At 36.5% G+C, this 27,408-nt stretch overlaps 1 protein-coding gene across 2 annotated transcripts in view; it reads left to right on the top strand.

Moving 5' to 3' along the window:
- The first annotated feature begins 324 nt into the window (after nt 1-324).
- The window catches only part of syt7b (synaptotagmin VIIb), a 109,551-nt gene continuing 82,467 nt past the window's right edge, over nt 325-27,408 (top strand). The window contains exon 1 of one of the 2 annotated variants that reach the window (XM_087793769.1): nt 325-896. In XM_087793769.1, the coding sequence (XP_087649895.1) occupies nt 848-896 (49 nt within the window). In that variant the 5' untranslated portion in view covers nt 325-847. The remainder of the gene's footprint in view (nt 897-27,408) is intronic. The other variant, XM_087793770.1, reaches the window with a different exon arrangement.

Here is a 27,408-nt window from a genome sequence, read left to right as displayed (position 1 = left end):
GCGAGTCAATGTGTCTCGATGGCGCTTCAGACTGTGATGGAATGATAATGATAATGACGGAACACTGGCTGATACATGACCGACACCGACGGAAGAAGAGGAAAAAAACACCCGAGAGACTGAAACGTTGCAGCAATTCTGCAAAAACATGATTCACTTTTATAACCGGGAGGTGAAGTGAATGACCGCTAAAATAACCCTGGTATTAGTGTGTTTTTATTGTTGAATTACTGCTTTATTTTCTTTTAAATCCAGTAAACAAGGTTATATTTGCAAGTTAAATTATTTATTTAATAATTTTGTATTTGTTTTTTCTGTTGCATAAACTGTGCTTTTTATCAACTGGTGTCCAGTTAAAAAATAATAAGAGTCCACCCTGTGACGATGTGACTCAGACGGAGACCCCCCAAGTCTGGAGGAGGAGGAGGAGGAGGGGGGACCACTGAGGGGGCGCGGATCCGTCGACGACCTCCCCTCCACTTACTCCGCGACACCCCGCCCGTCTGCCTGCCGTCTCCTCCCTCCTCCACCTCCGCGAGTGAGAAAGAAAAAAAAAAAAAACCTTGTCAGAGGAAGAAAGTGACCGAGGACCAGACTGACGCGCAAGAACCCTCTCCTCAGGACCACATGCTCCAGATCAGCGGGGGAAGGACGCACAAGTGGTGCCGGCGCGCATCCATCCATCCATCCATGCGTGCCAGCCCAGCACAACCATAACCAGGGGGGTGTGTGTGTGTGTGTGTGAGGGGTGGAGGAGGAGGATCCCAGAGTGGAATGAGACTTGAGCCGAAGAACTGTTGTTGGAGACCAGAGCCTCGTCGCGACCAGAAGAAGCCTCGATGAGTCCATGCTGAGAGGAGTCATGCATCTGAACAGAGAGGAAGACGGCGGCAGAGGTGGGTGATGCTGCTGGTCCAAAGAGGGTCGCCGGATGCCCTTGAGTGTGTCATGATGTTGCCAAGCTCGAGAGAGGGAGTGTGTGTGTGTGTGTGTGTGTGGTGGTGTGTGTTTATTCTGCCAAGCATTGAGGCTGACAGTGTAGTGTGGCTGCTGACACTTGAGCACTTGTTGTGCTCCATTTGTCTCCACTCTTGCTCCATGTTGGTTTTGGACGCACAAGGTCAACCGTGCGCGGTAATGACAAGTGTGTGTGTGTGGTGTGTGTGTGTGTGTTGTGTGGTAATTGATGCGTGTCCACTGTCCAGTCTGAGCAGACAATTAAGAGAGCAGACGGTGTGTAATGAGACAAAACCATCCAGGAGGAGAGATGATGGAGAGATGATGGAGAGAGAGAGAGAGAGAGAGAGAGAGAGAGAGAGAGGGAGGGAGGGAGAGAGAGAGTAGGTTCTGGTGGTCCTGCCAGCGCCCATTCTGGAGCTTCCAGTCTGGAAAGAAAGAAAGGAAGGAAGAGTCCAGGTGACTGAGGACCACCTGATGCTGACAGACTTCTTCTTCTGGTCCATGACGCAGCAGTGTTCGCTCTGAGGTTGATGCTGATGAGAGTGAAGGAGTCACAGAGTCAAGTTGTGAATGTGATCCATCATCAAAAGCAAGGGTTTTGAACCTTCACGTGTAAAAAGAGCCATTAAGGATGATTTCCCGCCGACTTAAGGCTCACTCAGAGCCACGGAAATCCGTTTAATAGATTTTGTGGGACAATTAAATGTGTGAGCTTCTATTGATCTGCCTTAAGAAAACACAACAAAACACCAGATTGAAGATGCATTTGTTTTTCTTTTAGGTTAAATATAGTACAGGACTGTTTGAATCTTCCAACAAATGTTTAATGTTTAGAGTTGAAATCTTTATTTCCAGAAATATTTTTCCATTTACAAATAAAACATCAATATAATTTCAATTAGTAATGTTTGATCACATTATTATTATTCCGTTTATTATTATTATTATTAGTGTTATTACTATTATTGTTATTCCATTTATTATTATTATTCCATTTATTATTATTATTCCATTTATTATAATTATTATTAGTGTTATTACTATTATTATTATTATAACATTTATTATTATTATTTAATTTATTATTATTATTCCATTTATTATAATTATTCCATTTATTATTATTATTATTATTCCATTTATTATTATTATTCCATTTATTATTATTATTCCATTTATTATTATTATTAGTGTTATTACTATTATTATTATTCCATTTATTATTATTATTCCATTTATTATTATTATAATTTCTCTAAGCCATTTTTTTTTTTTTTACGTTTTCTTAACATATTTCTTCATTAGATTTAATAAAAAAAGTTGGATGTCATCAGGATGTTTGAATCATCATTAATTCATTGAATAATTTAAAATTAATAAAACGTTTTTTGCTTCCGGAATGTCGTATTTGAAATCTTCTAGAGTCCAGAGTTGTTCCACTGCCAGATCAAATGGTGCTTCAATGGGAACTGTTTGATTTTTAAAGCGCAATTTCAAAAGTCTCAAGGTCACCTAACACCAGTAACTCTTGGTGCTTGAGCACATTTTTTTTAATTATCTCATTATATTTGAATTTGCAATTATTGAATAATCAATAATGTGATTAGTGAATTAGAGGACTATCATTTATCATCCATAATAATATATATAAAGTTATTTCACAAGTGTGTAAGAAACTGATGGAAACAGGCTGGTGACGTCTGCCTTATTACATCACTTAATACATCACAACAAGATAAGGCAACAAAATTCTCCACTTACCCTTATTAACCATTGTCTTATCACAGGGTCAAGGTGACATATGACATAACACACAAGGGGTATCACAAACACATTTGTTTTTGGGGCCATTCGCCTTGACTCTGAGATAACAGAAAAGGCTTTTTCCGTCGTCTTCAACATGTCAAGGAGTGGCTAAAAAAAAGACAAAGACCATTCGTTGTCACAGGGCTTTAAAATTTACAATTCAACACATCATGCAGTTGGAGAAGATAACATGCTGTGATTCTGAAAACTGAGATCATTGATAATCAAAGCTGTTTGTCTAAGCCAATCAGCAGCCAGGATACTGAAAACGCCGCTTCACGTCAACGGTCGGCCACGAATGAAACCATTTCTGAAAGTCTAAAGTGGATAAACATCTATTGTTTTTCACAAAACATTCTGGAGTCGAAGAGAAATTCATTAAAATTCATGTAAATGGATTCATTTTTATTTATTTTATTTGAATTTTAAAAAACAAATTAAATTACAATCACTGTCATTTGTTGCCGTCAATTTCTTTTTCCAATGCATGAATAAATTCAGTGTAAAATCCAACGAGTAAGAAATGTATACAGCTTTAAGAATTAAATGTAGAAAATAATAAAATTACATTTCAATGTATGTAAATTCAATGACATTACATGGCACACATTTACTTCCATAGATATGCTTAAATCGTCCAAAATAAAAAGGTATAGTTAGTAGCGGAAACATTCCAAACTAAAGTACACAAGCGAAGCTCCAAGAGAAGAAAAACATCTACTAAGATTCAACCTTGAACAGCTCCACATTAGAACCAGATAAAGAAGAAGTGAAGTTTATTATTTAATTTCTTTTTCAACTTGTTCCACATTGTGTCGTATTTAGCACGAGCACTGAGCTGCTGCTCAGAGCTTCTGGGATGTTCACGCTCAGGATGCAGGAGTGGCAGTTCGGGGGTGAAGGGGCGACTTCAAACATCTGGAGTGTTAACTACGATTCCATCTGGACACCTGATGCTCGCCCGCACTTGACACGGGACCGGTTGGCAAACACAGTGTCCACATCCATAGTCGTGTTTCAGACCAATAACAAGAACGTTCTTTCATTAATTTTTTTTGTTATATTTATAATTACATCTGAAAGGTGTTTTATTTAGAAAAAAATGTTTGTTTTTTTTCTCTAACCAAACATAAGCCTGCGACTCTAGACACGTCAAGACAATTGTTTCAGGTTTACTCAAAAAAAATACCTGTAAACTACTAATAATAAGTGAAACACAGCCTTACAATATTTATTTTTTACAAGTTTTATCTGTAGGTTGATGAATATAATTCCAATGTTAGGTCCCTGTCACAGAAAGGTTGGGGTCCCCTGGCTTACTGTGTATGTGTCCTGTCAATAACAGGTGACAAAGTGTCCCCAGCCATTTACCCAGGGTAGCTGGGAAACCAGTAATAAGCAGAAGAAAAATAATAAAACAAATACAGTATATTAGTTGCAAGACTCAAGATTCCAAGCTTTCTCAGACTTCAATTTTTAGTTTTGGCCCCAAGATTTGTTCAAAACATGTCAATATTCAACCAGTTACTACTTAAAAAAGTACTTTTGATCAACAGCAAAAAAAAAAGACAAATGTCCAACATTTTTTTTCCCCAAAAAGTTCCAGAAAAAAGAAGCGTAAATAAGGCCAAACCTGATAGTTTTTTTTAGTAACTTAAAATAATAATATACATCTCATCTTATTGAAACTGTTACTACAAAAACATCGCTGCCTTTTTCATCTGAAGGTCATATATACTGTATAAATCACACGTTTGACATGACAAGTTAAATGTCAACCTTTAATGAGCACTAACCTACTTCAACTTGTTGGCATTTTCAACTTCATTAGCTTGATTTAAATTCAAGCTTTAAATATTTCATGTCCTTCATTCAAGAGCGCTGGAGGCCTTTTTTTTTGACTGAGGCTGAGGGCCACATCGATCTAATCAGGGGCCACTAATGGACTACACTTTCAACCCTGTTAGCCTCAAGGACAGACTCACAAACACAAGTATATGTAAATAATAAATGAATAAAAAGATACAATAAAATCATCAAACTGGCTTAAATTTGAAATAATTCAGTAAATAAATGGGATAAAAAGATGAATAAAGAGTTTTAGGATCATTGACTGCCAGAATAAATGTGGTATTTTGGTATAATATTCACTTATATTTAAAATAAAACGGGTCTCGGGGGCCAAATGCAGCCAACATAAGTGGTTTTATGTGACAGATGAAGCTTCAGAAACATTTAGGTTTAGACAGTACACATTTAAAGTCCAACAAAATCACTTCCAATACATGTTGATCATAATGACAAGGAGGGATTATGAAAGTGAAGAAGACAAAAACTGTGTTTATTGTCTTAAAAGCAAGTCTATATTTATCATAATTATAATTTTAAATGCAGTCAATTCAACAATATTACCAGCACGTCTCTCACAGCAGCGATAAACACGTCAGTCATGAAATGTTAAATGAAGTGACTCAAATGTTTTTACCTTTTTGCTCCAGAGCGCTAGCATGACGAAGTCACTCACGGTGACACACGGGTCACCTTCGTCCTCCGTGTCCAACAGCCTCGTCGTCAGGTCCTGCTCCAGCAGGTCGCCACGTGACGCACCAGCGCGCCGAGGTGATTTCGTGATCGCGTGTCAGGAAGCGTGGAGACAGGAAATGCGTCGGCGCGTCCCGAAGTGTTGCTGGATGTGTTAAGATTGAAACGACATTGATTTAGACGTGAAATATAACATCTTGGCTCCAAGAAAAGAAAGTTTGAGATATTAAAAGGCAACTTTGATTAATCACACGGCGCTTAATGAGAAACGCACTTAGAGAGCGACGACGTCGGCCAGCAGTAATAATGGCTCCTTGCACCCATCTGCATAAAACCAGCTCAAGTATAAACAAATAAAAATCTAAGGAAACTCAACCACAGCAGGAGCCAACATCTTTTAGCACTCCAGAATGTGTATTTACCGAACAGTTTATATTATTTTTTTTAATTCTTTGAGGCTCAATTTATCTGAATTTTCTGTTTTTCTGCATCCTTCACCAAACAAATCCCACTTTAACTTCTTTATCTTACTTTAAACACTGACAACTGGGGTATAATGTTAAAAAAAAAAAAGTGCTCTAAGGCAGGTGTTCCTAAACATTTTTTGACTGTTGACCGGTTTGATGTCAAAATTTTATTCACAGACCTTTAGTTAATAATTAGTAAAAATACATCTTATAGAGTTTTGTGTAATTTTTACTAGTTTAAATATGTATTTTTTGAGTAAACTTCAAAGAAACATGCATCTTAAAGTATCAAGAGTTAATGAATAATGTGTGCGACTGTCCAGGGTGTCCCCTGCGTCTCGCCCGGAGAAACTGGGATCGGCTCCAGCCCGCCCGCGACCCCCATAAGGAAACGAGGCACAGAAAATTGGATTAAATTAATGAATAAATGACAGAAAATACAATGTAATAAAAACATCAACACCTTTTAGACTGTAATAACCAATATAACAGAAATCATAAATATATAAAACATGTTTTTTGTGCCAAGAAAGTTAATTTATTTAAATCTAAAATGTCTTAAATGCCACTATTAAATTGAAAAACATCTTTTTATATCCGTCGTAACAAGAAGAGCGGACAGACGAACAAAAACACTGAGACCGTTCAAGACAGGCCAAAATATTTGGCGTTAAGAGGCGACAAGTGACCCTGACACGGAAGACAAGGTCCCGGTAAAGAGTGACATAAATCTGCCAAACAGATTGTTGCTGGTGACGTGGCGTGTTAGCGATGTTTGACATGTTTTACACTCGTGGTTATCATTTACTCTTCGCCACTTCAGCAGATGGTGTCTTTACTTATTGGCTGTCGTCTGCGTCAGGCTGCATCAGATTAATAGCTGCCATTTATTGCCCGGAATTTACACTCCTGCCTTCTTTAATTGTTGTCTGCGCAAGAACGTATTCAAAGATGGTTTTTAAATGGAAATCTGTCGAGAGGAAACTCTTCATATTTGAATCAAGAATGAAAAAGTGGATCCAAAAACAAACAAACCAACTTTAATTGTAAGTAGAAAATAATAGACATTATTACATGTAAACAGAAGCAAACGTTATCCGAACTGAAAGCTGAAGGTTGAGTTAAATGTAACCACAATAAAGTAAAACATAAAAATTATACGTATTTATATTGATACGAAAACGACAAAGAAAAACCATCATGATATAAAGAGAAACTAAACACTTTACATAGATTCAGAAAACATGTTGGCAACCAATGTAAAACAAAATTTGTAACGGGAGATAAAGATGCTCTAATATTTAACTATGTTTTTTTAGCCATGAAATTATCATATGAAAGACTATGCTGAAAAATTCACTTTATTTTTGGATAAATAATAGTAAACAATTACTTTAATACATTACATGGATAAAACAATTCATAATATCCACAGTATTTTAGAATAGTTTAATTACTATAAAATGTATATTTCAAAGCTATTACAGAGAGGCCAAATACAATGACTTGTCATTAGATTAAGGTTTTTAAAACTATAAATATATTTTGTCATGATGCTTGTTGGGTTTAAACTGCTTCATTATGTTAGCATTACTAGCTTAGCATTTTGTTTCTTTATCACAGTAAAAAAAAGACTCAAAATAAAAAAAACAGAAAATGATGCTTTTTTTTAGGTTGTTTGGGTCATGTTTAAGTTTAAAATATATTGAGAATGAGTTGTAACATTGTTTTCCACTCTAAAAACATTTTAAAACCTTCATAAAGATTCTGAACAATTATCTGCATGAATTTCTTCTCATGGTTATTCATGATGCTTGATTTGAAGACATCAACAAATACTTCCCATGTGTTCATAAACACTGATACAAATCCAAATAAAACAAGTTTAGTTTAGTTACTTTTTTACACAAAAGTGTTTTTTCCGAATAGATTCAGAACCGTTGGTTCACAACCTTCAAGGTGTGGGTGAGTTTAAAGTGCAACTCTGTAACAACGACCTCGTACCTGAGGAGCTGAGAGATTAAATTGGGAGGAAATTTTGGTGAATTCTAACTTGCAGGATTTCAAAGGTCATTCTCAAGATTCAAAATTCATTCTAAAAACTGACTGGAGGCCAGTGAGGCGAGAATAAAACCACTGTGATATTAAATATGGATTTTAGTCCAATTTTTGAAGGTGGTTTGAGATAAGAAAAGGGATTAAAACTTCTTTAATTTGGCGTGTCTTGTGATATTGGAGAAGATCTTGGTAATGTTTGTGTGTTTATACACTGACTTACTTCGGGTGTTTTGATGAACTTCGGAAAACTAATGATATTCGAACAGAAGTCTTTCAATTGCACGACTTCATCCCTGGATTTGATCCATTTTGCTTGTTGTCTTCATCCTGGATTCTACAAACAGTGTTGTGAATCTGGCGTGCAGCTGCTGTGCCAACAGAGGCAGGAAAACACAACAGTGTGAAAAAACATGACAAACAGTTGGACACACATCAAACACAAATCCTGCCACTTCACATTTTGTTCAAGGTTGACTTGCTGCAATCTTGGCTTCGGATTTATTTGAATAAACTACACTATTCATAAGAGTGAGTACGTCCAAGAGTGTAGTTCCGACTTGTCGTCTTGATGCTGTGGTTTGTCGTCAGACTGTTGCCAGATTTATGAATAATTGTGATTATTTTGATTAACTCTTCACGAAATCCTGGAAATTCTGGTTTAAAATGTAACCAAATCACGTGCTGGTGACTAGAAGTGAACAACTTGATATTATGAAGACAAATAATTGTATCGTACAGTTTCTTAATGTGAATTTAGTTTTGGATTCTGTATGGGCTGTGAGAGGAAATCAGAGTGCACGTAGTAAACCCATATAGAAACATGAAGAACATACTTCAAGGTCGACTACTCTGAAACTCTTCTGACTCACTCCCATATTTCAAATGTTGAAGTCTTCCTCTCCAAGATGTAGTAAGTCTCTCATCATGACCACGTTTTGAACTTATTACTTTATAAAGTTTGTCTGAAATATTAGCGAACTAGATGTTACGAGAGCGGAGTCCATTGTGACGTAATAACAGTTTCACTCCTCCTCCATCCATCTGTAATAGATAGATGGATGAACTTAATTGATGCCTCTGGAGGTCTCCTTCGGAAAAACTTTTAATCACACCTGCTTTGGTTATACAATGAGTCCTTTGGAGGTGGAGACTTGCGGGATTGACGACACAAAGTGACAAAACATAGATGGTTGACCAATCACAGCAGAGTGGGTGTGGTTATGGCATATGAGATTTCAGTATTTTCAGTGGGCGGGGCTTAATATAATTTTCTAATGTAAATATTTCAAGGAAAAGAGAGTTTTGTACAAACAGACACTGATGATACAATAGAGTCCAACATCTATTTAAAACACACTTAAATCAACACATTAGTTGAACTTTAAATCATTTGGTGGCCTTTAGATGTAATCAAACCAATAACTACTACTATATACATTCAAAGCCTCAAATGTAATTTTATTTGTAAACTGATTTAAACAGAAATAATAAAAATAAAACGTATTTTTAAGTTACAATTTTCTAAATTTAGCATTTTCAACAACAACGTGAAATCTGATTTAAACTGTGAACGAAATATTGCAAATTCAACAATATTTAAAGCCAAATTTCCAACTGGTATATTAAAAAACGATTTCATATTAAGATAAGATGCACAAACCTAAGACCTAAGTATAAAATCTCCAGCGCGTTCATCGGAGAAACCAGACAGATTTCTGCTCTAAATAGTTAAAGGAGGACGAGAGCGTCGAGGGACGACCATCAGGACAGGATAAGGTGGAGGAGACTGACTGGATGTGGCAGCTTCCACATACGCTCTCGCTCTGGAACCCCACTTACCCCATCGAAAAACACATTAAAAAACACTCAAAGGTGTCTCCAGTTTTCCTCCCGACGACCATGGGCCGGTCACGGGTGAGAGACAGAAGCTCGTCATATCAGGGCGTCGGAAAAGTGCTCAGTTTTCAGCAGCTCTTCGTCAAAACTGATCCAAAACCAACGGAATCAGACGAGCGTGAAACTGTGAATGAACGTATGTCGCGTCTGAACCGAGCAGAGGCGGCGACGCCTTCGGGGGACGTATGGCGGTGTTCCACTCAGGTGCTCTCATAGTTACTGCACATGAGGCGAGATCAGGAGTCGTGGCTGAGCAGAAGAGACAGACGGGGAGACGCTCCCACGAAAGAAAGCACACATCGGTGTTTCCAGAGCAAATGAATCCCTTTTTCTCCGTCGACTGTCACGTCGTGTTTCCTGCCGAGTGGATCCTGAACCCGGCGACGCTAACAGCTGGAGGAACGTGGATTTGTTTATTAGCCGGACGCAGACGTGTCAGAGACGAGGACGACTGTCGTGAAGTACAGTAGAGAGTCGTCTGGTGACGCCGATACTTGTTGGTACGATCCGACCAAACAATTGGTGGAACTGGAAAGTTCCGAACTGTTGATTTGATTATAGAAAAGATGACTGGAGTGAGAATTTAAGACTTGAACTATATGAGAACATTCATTTCCTCTGTGATTTTTGTGCTTTGTGAATCAGTGAGTAAAATGATTGTAATGAGTAAATTGAATCTTGGGGAGTTCAGATGTGAATTGTGGGGAAATTCTGACAAAGTATTCAAAGATCTGAACAATTTGAGTTTAGATTTTTTTTTCAGATTCACGACAACTTTAATGCTGCGTCTTCACTGAAAGATGAATCTGAATGATAAGGAAATGTAAAAAAAAAAACCATAGCAAAATGATCTGTCCATGTTCAGACCGCATGTAATAATAATAATAAAAAAAAAAAAATTTAATAAAATATCCTCGAATTATACAAACAGTGTACATAACGAGAATTATAAAGAAAAATAAGTGAGAACAGTCTTAACCAATTACAAAATAACCCAAAACAACTCTCACCACATACAACACTTAAACATTTCTTACACAATTTCTTTCTACTTGAAGCAAAAACATGAATCTTCTAACAGACAACCTCCCATCTGCATTTTGCAGATTATTGGGTCATGTGTGAGTGATAAGCTACTTTTATTTGAACATAAGAGCAGTTTTGAATTGGCAGGGGCCACAATAAAACAAGGGGCCTCATGTACAAAGAAGTTTGGGGATTTTCTACTAAAAACGGTCGTTCACTCAAATCGTAACCATGACGCCAACATCTCAACTAGTGAGGCTGACATGCATCTGAGCAGGAAATTAGGACGAACACCTCCGTCAAACGTGTCGGGAAGTCCGACCTTTTTAATGCTCTTTTCCTTATTGATGCATATGGACTTTGGCGTGGAAAAGTATGTCTGCGTGTTTTTTGTGTGTACGACCCTTTTAGTAGACTTTAGACTTAGACTTAAGACTTTCTTTTATTATCATTTTACAGAAGAAACAGCAGAAACTGGCAACGAAATTCCTTTGCTTGGCAAGCGTTAAAAAAACACAGCAGTGTAAATGTATATATAAAAAGTATAAATATAAATATTAATACGTTAGAAATAGTGCAATATAGTATAAACAGCCCCAGGACCTGCATGTGAATTATATCGGTGAAGATTATTGAACTTGACATGAAACCTCAAAAACACTAGTCTAGATCCAAGATTACAGTAATATGTGTACAAAAAGTACAAAACAAAAAAAGATAAAATGAACTTAAAAAAGCATAAACTTGATTCTGATCTGCTTATATAAGTATAAGTATAAAGTATCAAGAATGAATCTCTTATTTTAAGTATAGAGTCGTATGATGGCTTGAAAAGTGTTGTTCAATTAAAAAAAAAAAGGAAATTAAAAGACATATTAATTTAAAAAGAAGACCTGCACCCAAAAGCTTTAAAACAGTTGATCGATAAGTGAATCGCAAATATGCTTAAACATGCTTCCGATAATTCAAGATATATAACTATTTATTTTAGTTGCACTGCTTGTAAAGTTAAGCAATTTAAGTGACGCTATTTCCAAATAAATGTGTTAAACTCTTGCAAGATGATGACACATTCAAAAACAAATATACTTTTGCGTTGTGTCTCAACAGTTTGTCGATGACGGGCCTGATGTATTACGATTGTATGATTTGTCTCATGTATTACGATTGTATGATTTGTCTCATGTATTACGATTGTATGATTTGTCTCATGTATTACGATTGTATGATTTGTCTCATGTATTACGATTGTATGATTTGTCTCATGTATTACGATTGTATGATTTGTCTCATGTACTACGATTGTTCTCCACGACATTAGGATCACACGCAGATGTTGTTCAATCTCATAATCAAATGTCAGTTGCGAATCCAAACAAACCACTATCGACGTCTGCAGCTAAACGAGAGCGTGAGACAGATTTGAAAACAGAAACAGATGAGTCTTCATCTGCTCGTGGCTCTCATGGAAACCCTTCACGGAGGAGATCGAACGTCCTCCATCTATTCAGACCAGACACTGAAGTACTCGTTCATTACGTCTCCTCTCTCTTGACCCTGTTTTCCCGGCGCGTCGGGGTTTCTCCCGCGCCTCGCAATAATTGATAAGCGGCGAGCGAGCGGGAAGGCAGAGCAGGAACATGGCGGAGAAGATTTAGGAACGTGGATGAAGAGAGGAGAGAGGACTACCTCTGTAGTGTGGGCTGAGAATGTTACTGACAGATATCGGGGGCTGGTGGACAGAAATAGATAACAGGAGACAGCAAAAGAAGAGCGCGGGAGTCTAGATTTTTCTTTTTTTTTTAGGAGAGAGTATATCTTTGTTATGTCTCTGCCAAGTGAGTGCTTTTGAAAGAGATGGTGAAACCAGGGGAGAAGAGACAGAACTCCTTTTTAATCAGCAGAACTCATTGAAGCCGTGCAGCAGACACTTCAGGCCGGGGCCGAGAGATGAAACAGATTCTTGTGATGCATCAACGAGAGGTCTCTGAAATGGATGTCGGCTGAGGTTTGAACAATACAGAACGTGGAGTTTTCACTCATGAAGTGGAGCGAAGCCTCACCTACAGATGGGGCACTTTTTAGGTTCTATCAAGAATAAAGAGGAGCTTCTAAGCCACTGTTTGTCTATATTGGGGCCACATTTATTGCAGTGGCTGGAAATAAAGGAGCTGAATAGGCTTAAATGATCATTTTATCATATTCTATTTTACTTTGATTTTTGTTTAAATTTGACATACAACAACTTTTTCATACTAAAAAAAAATTCAAAAGCATTAGACAAAAGTCCTATTGTTACATTATATCTTGACTAGTTATCAATAATAGAAATAAAATACAAAATCAAATTTTCGGTTTCTACATCATCTCATGTGGGCCATATAAATACAGCCAAAAGGGCAGCATGTGGCCCCCAGGCCACACTTTAATCAGGTTCGGATCTAAGCCAATGTTGTGCAATTAAATTTCAGGGACGACATTTTATACTATGACTGCTGTCAATTATTGTATATTATTACATATAATATAAATTGGATTTACAGATAAAACCTAAACACTTATAAGATTAAAATTTTAATAAATATAATAAACACTCAATATATTTTTGAAATAAAGATTTTTTGTTTTTTTGAGAAAATTAAAAAAAGTTGGTCCCAGAACAAAAAACTTTACCCAGTTGGGCACAGAGTGGAACTAGTTAAGAATTAGATTAGATTAGATACACTTTATTAATCCCTGTGGAGATCGCCTTTCAGGAAACTGGGTTTCCAGTTCACAGCAGACGATGGTTTCATTAAAGGAAGAACAAAGTGCAAATAAAAATAACAAAGTGCAAGGAATGACAAAGTGCAAATATACAATTAAAAACAGCTGAAACATTTTTCTACATGATCAGATTTATGCTTCAACTCTGTCTTCACGAGGGCCACATAAATGTAGTCAAAGGCCCCCCGGTCTACAGTTTGCCCAGTCTGTCGCCGTGGCGACGAGACAAAGCTTGAGGTCACTTCAGAGTCGTGAGGTGCCAAGAATGTCGTCTCACGACCAGGTGAGAATTTGCAAGTGAGTTCATGAAAATACATTGAGTGTATGTTACGTGAGCCAGTGAAGCAGCAGTTATGTTGCATAGCAACTGTCATCAACTGCTGCAAGATCTACTTGTATTGCCTCAATTTTTATATTGCACACGTCAGTACAAACGGACTGTACAAGGACTTGTTCAGCAGCATGTCTGAGAGGTAGATCTCATTTATTCCAGCAGACAGTCTTGATGAAAACACTTCTAGAAAAAGACGTAAACAACAGGTGAAGTAGGTTTATATATTCATACATCTTTAGGATTGAATTGTGTTTATTTATTTAACATTTAACTCAAGCAGACACTTGATTCCTGCAGTAAACAAAATATAAAATTGTATTGACTCCACTAAATTACTTTACTTTGAAGAAATCCACATTTTTATTGATTTTCTCTCTCGTTTAAGACCAAAGCTGACAGGTGTCCTGAGTTTTATCGCTTTTTCCATTTTCTCTAGTCTGCGGGTTCCCTTCCAGCTTGAAGCAACCTTTGGCCTTTTCTGGGAAGTTTCTCATTTTTATCCCCTGTTTCCGAGGGGTTTTCTCCGGGCACTCCTGTTTCCTCCCACGGTCAGAAACATACAGAGAATTCAGACATTAAAAAATGTAACCCGTGCTGGTGGAACCCTTTTTTAGTCAACTTTGTAATAAGAATTTAAACTGAAAAAGTAAAATATATCTGCATTATTCAAATAAATAAAGTGGTGATAACTTTAGAGTAAGCAAGGGTAGACAATTAAATGTCCTCTGGGGCCACATTAGATACTGAGACTGTTGTGAGGGGCCATCAATCTAAAAAAGGAGCAAAAGATGAAAAAAACGAGATTATTAAAGAAAGATATATTAACATGAAATAAACCTTACTATGGCAAACATATTTATAAACCTGTTGTGGTAAAGAAACTGACAGAAAAATAACCTTTTCCTCTAAATACGATGTCAATATTTTCACAATTTATTTTTAGGGGCACAAAAGTTAACTTAAATTTGAAGTGTTTGAAAACTCAAGAGTGCCATCAGTGGCAAGTGTATCGCGAGAGTCTCTACAAAGCTGTTTCATGAGGCTTCATTAACACATCACTCTCAGACGTGTCTCTATTTTACATATTTAAAAAGAAAAGTGCACTTTTTTTGTAACAATTGATAAGCATTATGTGATTTTCTTTTTTGCTGATATAGACTTTAGACTTTCTTTATTGTCATCGCACAGAAGAACACAGCAGTGAAAACTGGCAACGAAATTTCGTTGCTTGGCAACCGTTTAAAAAACACAGCATAGGGTTGATTGTATAAATATAAATATGAAAAAGTTATAAATAGAGCAATATTATATAAACCGAATAAATAAATGTTTTAAATATTGCAAATAATAAATGTATATAGAAGTATAAATATAAATAAGTATAAATTAGTGCAAATATATATAAATAGAACAAATGAATAATGTTTTAAATAGTGCTTTGCTCAAAGTTATATTGCATTCAGCAGTCTGATGACCAGAGTGAAGAAGCTGTTGCTAAATCTTTCTGTTCTGCAGCAGATACTGCGGAACATATCCATAGGACATATGATAAAAAGTTGCCAAACCATCCTCCCAAAAAAACTCTTTCTGACTAAACAAACAACAACTTGCATCGCAAACTTGTTTGTTTTTTAACACCAACTTCTCATCGTCTCACTCAGTAAACTCAACACCTTAACGTCGTCATGCAGGCACATCTACTTTTATAAACCGTTTCTATTTATTTGATCTATTTCAGAAATTATATTCATTGTTCTTTATCTTTACATTAGGCCTAGTGACAAATGCAAACTTGGGCTTCATCTAAATATCGATTTACAGGCTTCAGATATGAAGAAGATTTGAAACTGTATCACGAAACAACATGCTCTCTGTTGCAAATGCATCTCGGACTGCAGGGCGAAGCGACACATTTTCAAACTCAGGCTCTATATTTGATGATCTGTGAGACGAGCAGGACGTCTCGTCTTTCTTAAAGCCACCGAGAGTCGCGGCGACATCAATCTGGCAGGTAAAAAGAGGGATTTTTCGACAGTCCGCACGCTCCCCACAGCGGCTCCTCGGAGCTCTCTGGACGAGCTCAGCCCAGGACTATTTATGGTCTGTTCTCTGGAGGAGGCAGCTGGAGAACCTGTTGGACGGACGGTTGGCTGGTGACACCCGGCAGGCTCGTGAGACGGAGAACAGGATATTATAAGAGCAGATATCAGCGGTAGAGCCTTGGAACAGATGGTGGGGTTGAGACACAAACCTAGAGTCTGATGACGACAAACGCACACTCAGGGAGACGCAAAGACACACACACACACAGCTTTTGACTAACAAGTCCCTAAAGATCCCTCAACTTCTCTTGTTGATCATAAATATATCTACGCTTCAATTTTCTTGACCGATATAATGTGATTTTACGTAATCAGCTTTTAGATCCAGTCTCTTTCCCGGCAACTACACTTAGGTCTATGTATTTGATTGCAGGTATTCTACAGCCAATGAAATGAGCCCACGCAACCAGGCCCTCGGGGACCATTAAATATAGCTCACATGTTGATTTCCAGTGAGTTAGATATGTTGTCTGATGAGCCGCAGATATCAGGCTTTGGCTGGTATCTTGTCGGAGGACAGGTTGTGCTGTTGGACGTCCAGCTCAGTAGATGTGGAGCCTGCAGAGTGAGAGCCAGCATGTCTCGCCTCAGATCCTGCTCTTACAAATTTGATGGGATGAGACTGAAGCAGGAAAAACGCTGGTGTGATGAAAAAATAACGAGTGTGTGGCTAAAAAAACACTTACACAACACAAGAAAAAAGGTTAAAAAACTCCATTGAAAAGTCGAATTTGTGATTGATTGTTTTTCCATTCAATAGAAGGAAATACAACAACAACAATTACATTTTTAAATGAGTTAATAATGAATTAAAATCTGAAACAATTAGCAGTTAAATTAGAATAACAAAAACGTTCCTTATTACACAATTAATTACAAGGACAATCATGAAAAATAACTCAATATTAACTAAAATAAATGATAAATAATGTCAAACTAGATTGTTATTATTATTTTTTTAAACCACCATTACTATCTTACAATAATTGTATACAACAATGATTCAATAAAATCACAATGAGGAATAAATATAATAAAATAATAAAAATAATAAACTAAAGATTAGAAATTCCTCTTCAGGAAGAAATGTAAATGTACATTAAATTCAGATATTTCAATACTTTTATTAGGAACAGAGGAAATAAATAGAAAGGAGAAACAGAAGCGAGAGAGCAGGAAGGTTGTATAATAAACAGAAACAGTCATCGCTGAATCTTTAATGGATCCTGAGACAGAATTATACAACCGACTGAAAAATATTTTCATATATGACTTTTAATAGAGACGACTCAAAAATCTCTCTCTCCTGATAATGCTGCTGCTCTCTATCAGCCTTCTTTCTTCCTTTCTATCTTTCTCTCCTCTTCGTGTCTTATTCCCTCTCTCCTCGTCCTCCTGAGACCACTTTCCTCCAGGACCCATCAACACACGAGTGGTCCAGACAGCCTCTAAATTAAAGCTCACCATCCATTTCATCAGTTTAAATATTAATTTTCTATACCATTGCACGCACTAATGAATTATCTTCTAAAGATTCTTTATGAGCTCCTGTCAGCTCCTGCGGCACCATTCACTTGATGTAGCTGGGATTATACACGTGTTTTTAATATCGACTGTAAATATATTTAAACACAATCAGACACAAAAACATGTCAGTGGAAATCAACATTGGCTGGAATATGCAAAACATTTTTTTTTATAAACTCCTGAAATACAATTTTAATTATTAATTATGAATAAATCCTCTATATTTTCAACAAGTTTACAAATCATTCAACATTGTATATGTTGATAAAGGTTTACCAATTATTGTATCAACAAGTTTAGTTCATACAATTATTTTGAATTTCATAACAGATATTTTTTAAACCAAAATTTGTTACAAATGTATAATTTGTTTGAGTTTTGTACGTCTGGTGTCTGTTTGTATTTCTTTTATTGAGTAAATATTTTGTAGATTTTTTTCATATAATTCTAATTATATTTGTGTATTTATTTCCCTCTGCTCAGCCACGATAGATGACGAAAATACGAATGAATGAAGTTCAGTTTCTTATTTTTAGGGTTGTTGAAAATATTGAAATTAATTTGAAATCTCATAAACATTTTTTTAAATATTGAAACAAGTTTAGAAAATTGTTGGACAACCTTTTGAAATAATAATACAAAGTTCAAACAGTAATGTGTTCCTGGAAAACGCGTTTTTTTTTTTTTTACTTTAGTTTGTATGTCAGATTCAAAATGTATGTAAACTTGAGTTGGTAAAACTGTCTGAAACTTTTACTTTAAGCATCATTTGTTTCCGGTAACTGTAGTTTTGTATAAGGGTTTCATTTATTTGACACTTCCCAGCCACCGTAGATGATGAAACGACAACTCTCTGAAGTTTAGTCTTAATTGAGTCATGTTGACGTTTGCTCTTTTTTCTGCTGGTCCACTCTTTACTGTTATAAGTTCCTTCCTCCACCAGTGTATTCATTTCTGGTCCGTCTGCTGGATCAGTTTCATTACAGCTACGACTACTTTTTTTAATCTGTGAACCAAAAAAGCAAACTCAGATTGTCTGAGTCGCCCATTTTTTCCCCCACCGATTCTTCTTGTTCAGGCTTATGAAAAAAATACTTTTCTGCTGGATGAAGTGGTTTACTTTTTTGGCAGAGGCACCTGAGGTCGATGTCTGCCGCCTCGCCTGCCTTTTTTCCTTTTTTTCTTTTTTTTTCCCGGGTCTGGCTGGTGTGCGGCTGAAAACGTGCGCTCGTCTTCCTTCTCCTCGGGCGTCATCGACTGTATGAAGCTGAAGCCTTGAGGAGCGACGACAGCTTGTTGCAGAAGCAGAAAGTTGTTTTTCAAAAAATGCAAAACAGGTTGCATTAAAATTCTCCTCTACTATTCCATCTAATCCATCTTTTTTTTTTCTTCCCCCCTACAAACCTCATCATAAAGCATATTTCCCTTTCTCCTCCAATACATATCTATTGTATTTACCTGCATCAATCCAATCCCACGTTTGGCTTCCCCTCCCTCTCATCAGTAGTCCGCTCACTCCTGCCGGATCTGTTGTCTCGTGGAGCGGTCAGCGCTGAAGGATGGCCTTACGTCTCGCCGAGCTCGTGTGTAATTGTCAGGCGGCAGGAAAACACCAAACCACCGGCAGGTGTTGCGTTAATAAGAAATATAAATTGTTTTTAAAAAGCCTGTTGTGTTTCAACCCCGTCCATATTTTTCCATTACGACTAAACGCCCACCACCTGCGCGCTGACACTGATGACGGTAATTGCTATATTGTTGATGTGGTTGTGTCCGTGCACGTCTATTCTGCGGGGAAATGAGATGCACGCATTAGTGCGAGCGCACAGGTTAGAGTAATGGATGCGTCCGTGGCGTCTGTAAAAAGGCAGTGTTGCAGTCTGGCGCCCGAGATGTTTACATCGATGATGGTGTTTATGTCGACCTGCTAGTTTTCACACGGATTGCCTTCTTGCCAAAAGTGAATTAAAAGTGTGTTAATGAAAGGTTCAGAAGAAGGATCCGAGAGTCGCGCTCGCACATTTTTTTGTCGTCGTGCGTCCATAGTGTGAATAGAAAGAATTCCCGGGGCGGCTCGGCTGATTCTATAATATCCAGTATTTCCTCAGTCGAGCGCGACTAAACCGGAGCTATTTTGGTCCCGGGCTGACAGACACACGGACGCAAGATAAACCAGTGTCAGAGGTCGCGCCTGAGTCAACATGTGTTGTCAACGTTTGAATCAGCATGTGTGGCACGTTCTCTACACGCTTAGAAACAAAAAACAACTCACTTCACAAATGTTACGCACAAAATTAAACAAACTAAAAGTGTGTTAAGTATTATATAAAAATTGTATCCAACACACAATGAACTGGCGACGATAAAAAGTCACTTCCTGTCAGTCAGAGTGTCGACCGGTGGTAACATAATCACAGAAGGGGCCAGAATCTAATTCACAGTCTAGATCAGGGGCCAAACTAATTTGAATCAAACATCAGCCAGTCGACTGCATCCTCTTGTCCTCAGTCAACAACCAGGATCTCAGGGATTTCTTTGCTCCTGTAGCTGTGGAGGATGTAATGACTGCTGGAAGTTAAATTGCAACACAAAAATGAAGAAAAACTGCAAAATTTGCTAATTGAAATTATATATATATATATCTATTTATGTTACTTCATATCATAAATATAATATATTTAACATAAAATAACTATGATTAAGAAAAAAATAAAATATGATTTGAAAGCACTGCTTTTTTTTTGCTTTTTTTTATAATTGCTTACATCAGCAATTTCTGTTTATTATTTTATGTAGTGCATCTTTGTATATCTTTGTGTTTGGCCCCGGCAACATTGACACATTTTTCTGTTCCTTTATTTGCTATTTAAATATATATTTATTTACCTTTGTTTACCTCTGTTTATTTGTTTATTTTATATTACCTCATATATTTTGCAAAATCTAAATTTTAATTTCTAATATTTATGTTTCCATTTTATTTGACAACAACTAAAAGATAATTCATAGAAAACATAACAAGACTTTTTTTTTTTAAGGAAAAGCATGAAAATAAGTAACATTTATAGAATTTATAGTTGAATTTTCATTAAATCGTTTGGCTGTTTGGCTTAACGGCTGCTGCTGGTAAATAACTATCAAAAAAAGACAACAAAATCAACTTAAAGTGTTGAGAAATAAAGAAAGAAAGCCAAAACATCATTGAGTCTATGATTAAAAAAATAAAATACAGTAGATCATTTTTAGCTTTTTAATGAAATTTGCTGTCTCCGCTTTTTTGAAGCTCTTTTTATGGGATCACAGGGACTCTGGTTGCCAGACAACAACACGTATGGACAACTCAGGGTCATCGATGGACTGAAGGACTTTCAGTTCACTTTTTTTCAACTCTTCTGTGATGCCCAGAACCTTGTGAAGTCAAACTCCTTTCATGACACAAAGCACAATATTATTTTATAAAATTACAGGCTGTTAAATCATAAATATGCATGTAAGCCTTGAATAATTTTCCTTCTGTCAAAATGTCATTTTTGTTTCACAAAACAATAGGTGTATTTTAGTGATTAAAACTAGAGATGTGGTCGACAAGCTCACACAACTGAGGCATGATGACATCACCAGCAATATTTAAATGTAGATTCTTAAAATGAGGCTCCTTTGCTTTAATGTAGTATTTTTTTTTTTTGAAGATAAAACTGAACACATTAAGTCTTGGCTGCCGGTGATGGCGTCCGTCAGCCCCAAATAATTACCATTTTAAAACAGTTTTCCAGTAAATTCCTGGTGCAATAATCATTGTTCATCCGGTTCTCCGAGGAATCGCTTATGAGTTTTCATCAAATGTTCTTTTTTTTTAACAGAGAACCGAGTGAAAATGTTTTTTTAATTCAATTTGCCTGACAGTGGGCGAGGAGGTCTGACGTGAATGGAGTCGGATAACATCATTAAACTCCGCTGAACTTTTATCATAACACGGAGAATCTCTGCACTGTTAATCCCTCCATTAACAAGTGCCATTCTTCTCCTTTTTTTCATCTTTCTTCTTGATTTATGCAGAAATTTAGACTCGGCTGATCGTGGATCGCAGACGAATGAACTGCTGCAGAGGGAAAAAAACACAGAAGAGTTTTAAGAAAGCAAAACAATTTAGTTTGTGGTGGATAAAACATCGGCTAAAAGCCTAAAATGCGAGAGAAAAAACGTAATCCCAGATGTGTTTGCATAATACGTGTCCACGCTTTCCGCATGGTTTCCTCAAAACCCGTCTTCTCCTCTGCTGTGTTATCAACAAACAACCCTTTTATCTCACGGAATAGAAGAGAATGTGTTTTTCTTGAGAAGATTACATTCTCAGATTCCCGGTGCGATGCAGACATAAACAAAAATAGTCGGGTGATGCTGTTGTAAACATAAGTGGTTCGAGTCCGGCTCCAGGCGACCATTTGTTCAGGGCCACGTGGAGTCTCCGGTTTCCTCTCCCGGTGCAAGAACATTAAGGTTAACTGGTGACTGGGAGGCTGTGCATTAGCGTGAGTGGTCGCCTCCACGTCGCCTCCATGTGTCCTTTGATGGACTAACAACACCTTCAAGGTGTCACTGACGCCTGGTTCACGTTGTAGCCGATACAGGATGTAGAAAAAATCCTTGTCGTTCTTCTGCAGCAGCTTCACATATTAGCATTTGTTACAAATACTGCTCGGGACAAACTCTTTTTTAAAGACGCTAACATGATGTAAGACACATGCAACCTTCAACAAGCATTTGTTATTGTTATTGTTGTGACCAGGGTGGTTTTTTTTTTTAATAGAGCAGATGCATTTATTATTCCATCAGTACAAGATGACTTACATTTGACACATAAACCATACATTTTTAATGTTTCACTGCCATAACAAAAATGTGTTGTTGAAGTTAATGTTTAATTGGATATTTAAAGAATTAATTATAATGTTTAAACTAAAGAAAGTATTTAAAAGTAGGAGTAGTTAAATATGTAACAAATTTACAAAACATTGAAATAAATATAAAGTTTACAAAGTGTTTAAACAAGTTTATAAAATATATTCCAAAAAATTCAATTTTTTTTCTGGAATTTCTAGTTTAATTATTTTTTAGGTGACTTTGTTTCAAATTGTTTTTCGGAGTTTGTATGTCTTAAAAAAGCTTAAATATTATGTTAATTTGTTCTAGCAATTTGTTATTTTTATCATGTGGATTTTTTTCTCGACTGCAGTTAGCAACGTTAGCTATATCATGTTGCTAAACTATGCTAAGCTTTGGCTCATTTATTATGCATTACATGATGGTAAAGTTGTGTTGTACATACTTTAAGTATTTGAAACAATAAGTTAATTATATCAAATTAAATGATATCATCAGCTTTCCACAATTAAAGATACATTATCTTTGTAAAAAAAAAAATCCAGATTATGCTAGCGCTAGTAGCTTGGAGCTAATACTCAAAAAATGCCTAAATCATGATTATTTTTCATTTAGTAAATTATTTGATTGTAATTAAACATAGGGTATAGTATTACACCATAATTTTATATATATATATATATATATATTTGATATATAATAATATATAAATAAATAATAATAAAATCTTGGTTTAAACATTTGTGTGAGTTAATTCTATGTAGGACTTTTAAGGACAAAAATGACATTTTTGTCCTCTAGTAGTTAAATTTTATCCACAACAGTCGACCTCACACAAACACACACTCATGTGCACGTCGACACACACACGGCCTCACACACACACACACACACTGCTCCACTTAATGGCAAAGGTGCATCAGGTTATGGCCGCGATGCCCTCCGGCTGTAGCGGAGGAGACTCGGTGGGAAGAGCTTGACTTGACTTATGAATTAGAAATGACATATTAGAGGCTGAACTAAATTAATCATGACAAGGAATACCAGCTCGACTCTACCTTTAATAATGACTAATTATTTACCGGATGCACTCGGGCGGTTCTTGTCCCGGACCGATTCTAATGAGCCACATTCTCAATTCAAACTCTCTGAGGCCGCGGCTGCTTTTAACCAAAAAGAACACGTTCATTTACCTCTTTTTGTTCCTCACCTGTGAATCGATTAAGCTGTTCTAGAACCATCATGTTCACATGCAGGACGTGCTCTTTCTCGCTCCAAATACATTTCAAAGAGCGGAGGATAAAAAAAAAACCTAGGATAATGTTAATCCCAGCCCTCCTTATTATTCCTCAACAAAGAGCTGCCATCATCATGACACATTGAGGCTTTCATAATTACACTCCTGCAACAAATGAGGTCAGCGCGGCTGTTCCGAGGCGTGAGCGATGAGATTCCTGAGCAGACTTCGGCAGGTCTGTCTGGCTCCTCGTATCTTTTCAGCTCATCCCATTTACTGATCTTTTCCCACCACCGAGGTCTTGAGAAACTGTCCTTGTGCTCCATATTGTGTCAGACTTAAACATGTTAAAACGACTCAAATTAGCTTAAATGTAGCTTGTTTTTTATCAGACTTATAATGTCCAACCGGTTGGTTGTCTTTGGCTCAAATTTAACATCAAATAGTTAGTAGGTAAGTAAAGGTTATTTGTAAAGCTCCTTTCTAGACCAGGGTCACAAAGCGCTTTAACAATCAAAACCTTTATACAGTTAAAATATATACTTTAAAAGGCCAAGACACATAATACAAATACAGGAGTCCCAGAAAATTTGGAAAATCCTGCACAAATAAAAATGTCTTAAGATGTTTCTTGAAGGAGTCAGTAGATCATCAAACACAGAGGCAGAGGAAGGTCACTCCAAGGCTTAGGAGCAACAGCCTGGAAGGATTTCTCTCCTCTGGTCCCGAAGTGTGTTCAGGAACCATCAGTAGATTCTGATCCACAGACCTCAGAGCCCGAGCTGGGGTGTAAGGCTGGATCAGATCACTGATGTAAGGAGGAGCCTGACCATGAATAGATCTGAAAGTAAAAAACAGAATTTTAAAAATTGATCCTGAAAGAAACTGGCAGCCAGTGAAGAGTTTTAAGGATCCAAGAAATGTGAGTTCTTCTACTAGAGCAGGTCAGAATTCTCGCTGCAGAGTTTTGTATTAACTGCAGGCGAGACAGATCCTTCGTGTTTAGACGCAAAAATAAACTGTTACAATAGAAACGAGAAAACACAAACGCATGGATTATAATCTCCAGATTGCGTTGTGAAAATAGGTGTTTTCATATTTGCCTTATGTCCTCCTGAGGCTCCCGTAGTTGGGAGAACTGCTTATGAAGGTATTTAGTTCATTCAATGATTGTGTGACTAATGTTTGCTGATTAGAAAGTGTCTGACTCTATCTATTTGGAAATATTTTGCTATTTGTTTATTACTATTAAATCTGAGTGGAATTATGTTTGTTCACACAGATTTTTAAAGAGATTTTCTAACTTCAAAGCAATATTTTCTGAAATGAAAGCAACGCAGCCTTGAACGAACCTTCTGGGCTCATTCAATTAATTTAGCGATTTTTCGGAATGACTGACCTTCGTCACTTTAAATAATGGTGGCCATTCATTTCTCTTGACTTTAGCGATTGGTTCTTGTCATCATATGAACTCTCACAGTCTGACTTCAGCACAGCACCACTGATGGTCCAACCCCGTTAATAATTCAACTATGTGACCCTGATTTGGAACGTCGTGAAGTGAAAACCATGTTAGGTGAGGCCCATCAAAAAATGAATATAAAGAATATAAAACTAGAATATAAGTTTTAGTTTTTTCACACTTTTTTGTCGAGTAACAATTCTATGTGTATTCACTCTTAGTTGTGATGCCTTCAGTGATCATCTACAATATAAATATTCATGAAAAAGAATAGAATTTGAAAGTGTGTCTAAATGTTTTTACCTGCACTGTGTATAATGAATATATTCATATTTAACTAGTGCACAAGGATCTATTCTCACCACAGTTCTGTTCCCTCTGGACGTATGACGTCTGAAGGGAATATTTGATTGTTTAAATAAAGGATAAGATCATTTGTCCTTGAGAGGACGAGGGAAGGAATCACTACGACATTAGCAGCAATTATTAGTTTTGGTGTTCTTAGTGATTTTGACTCAACAACACACGCAGGGAACTGAATAATTTAAGGTTTGAGGCTGTGGAGGTGGGATCGTGGGTTCTTTTACAAGGCTTTTAATGTATTGTATTATGTATTTATCTGTATTATTTAAGTTATGTGTTTTAAATATTTACTGGTTTAATGTCTTAAATACATTTACAGTAAAACCAGGATGGTTAAAGGAACATGTTCAAGGACGTTCGTTCAAATAATTGAATCGAAATAAATAAAAAATGTTCCCAAAACAGACGATTGTCGTTCAAAGCTTTTAGTTTTTCATTGTATTTTTTTTAAAGATAATGTTTATGTAACAAGTAATAGATAAATACATTTAAGCGATGTTCAATAGTTCCATTTAGGTTTAGGAGGGTTGGAAGGAATAGTCATTTACTTGTATGGCCTTTCACTGCTGCTGCTCATACCCTCACCTTAAAACTAGTAATGGAAATGTAAAACTTGACATTCAAAGAGAATTAATAAAATGCATTAAATGAACTTTCATCCAATTACGGTGACAAAATGGGTTCAACTGTTCATTAGACAACATGTTTTAGAGCTGCTGGTTGGGATTAACTCGTGACTGTATTGCCCACTAGATGGCGTATCTGGACACATACCTTTGTCGATTCATAGTCATTTTCTACCTGTCAAAGCTTAATATTTTGATTTTAAGACATTAAGAATGATTCAAATTCGTCAACAAGTGTTCACGATAGTTGCTCAGTCCTGCAGCCAGATGTTCGTGTCTATTACTGTATGTCTATTAAGACTAGATGGAAACATCTGTTTCCTGGAATATTTCAATTAATTTTCCCCAGAAAAAAAAAAAATCCTGACACTATAAAGTATCTGCAGCGTTATCATTTCTTTGTACAGAGAAACCAGGAGTCGATGTTCTAGTGATGATTGAACGACAAATTACAGGCTGTGGATTAATTAGAGTCGCCCGCTCCGGAGACAGATTATTATTCTTTTTATGTAAACTTCTACGTTCGGTAAATGGTTTCGCTATAATAGCACCAGAAATGATCGTTTGCTTGGTTGCATAAGACGTGAGATAAAACTCAAACCGTGAGAAAACCTCAGAGACCTTCTGAGACCCTCGTTCATCGAAGGAAGGTTTGCAGTTTTATCAGAGCATTTGTAAGGCATGAATATAACATGTTAATCATTTGAATACATATCACATTTTTACATAAACACATTATATATATGAGGGGATAGAAAGGAAATTTTATTTTTCCGTAAGTATTATGTTCATATTTAAAGCAGTAGATATTATTTTAACTATGCTCTTCAGCCAAATAATGTTTCACAGCAGCAGGTTAAAGCTTAAACCATTATTTCCATAATGGTTTAAGTATTTAAGGTAAGGTAAGGTAAGGTACAACTTTATTGATCCATCTGGAGGTCTCCTTCGGGAAATTGTTTTTTTCCAATAGCCACAGCAATTTTTCATAAAGAATAAATCTAAATAAAATAAATACAAGAACATAAAGAGAAAGAACAAGATGACACAATCTAATCATCAATTTATAGACTTTTAAAAAAAGTAGAACCTGATGCAAAAGAGAAAACTATCCTGTTTGATAAACACATGTGGTATGTGGCAACCGCGCTGTTTTTTTTCCCACATTGTTGCAATTACACTGCTGTAACACCAGAGGGAGACAGGAACAAACATGTTCAATCTGGCGGCAAAATTATATAGTAAATTAGTAAGTACGAAGGCTGAACTAAATGTATTTATTACCACACTGTTTTTATTCTTTTATTCTTGGAGGCTCAATAGAATTCTTCATTATACAGTATCTGTTTTGGCCAT

This window comes from Callionymus lyra, chromosome 6, assembly GCF_982586985.1.
Source record: "Callionymus lyra chromosome 6, fCalLyr1.hap1.1, whole genome shotgun sequence".
Lineage (NCBI taxonomy): Eukaryota > Metazoa > Chordata > Actinopteri > Syngnathiformes > Callionymidae > Callionymus > Callionymus lyra.
The sequence above is the reverse complement of the archived record's forward strand: the minus strand, read 5'-3'. Positions and strand labels throughout refer to the sequence as shown.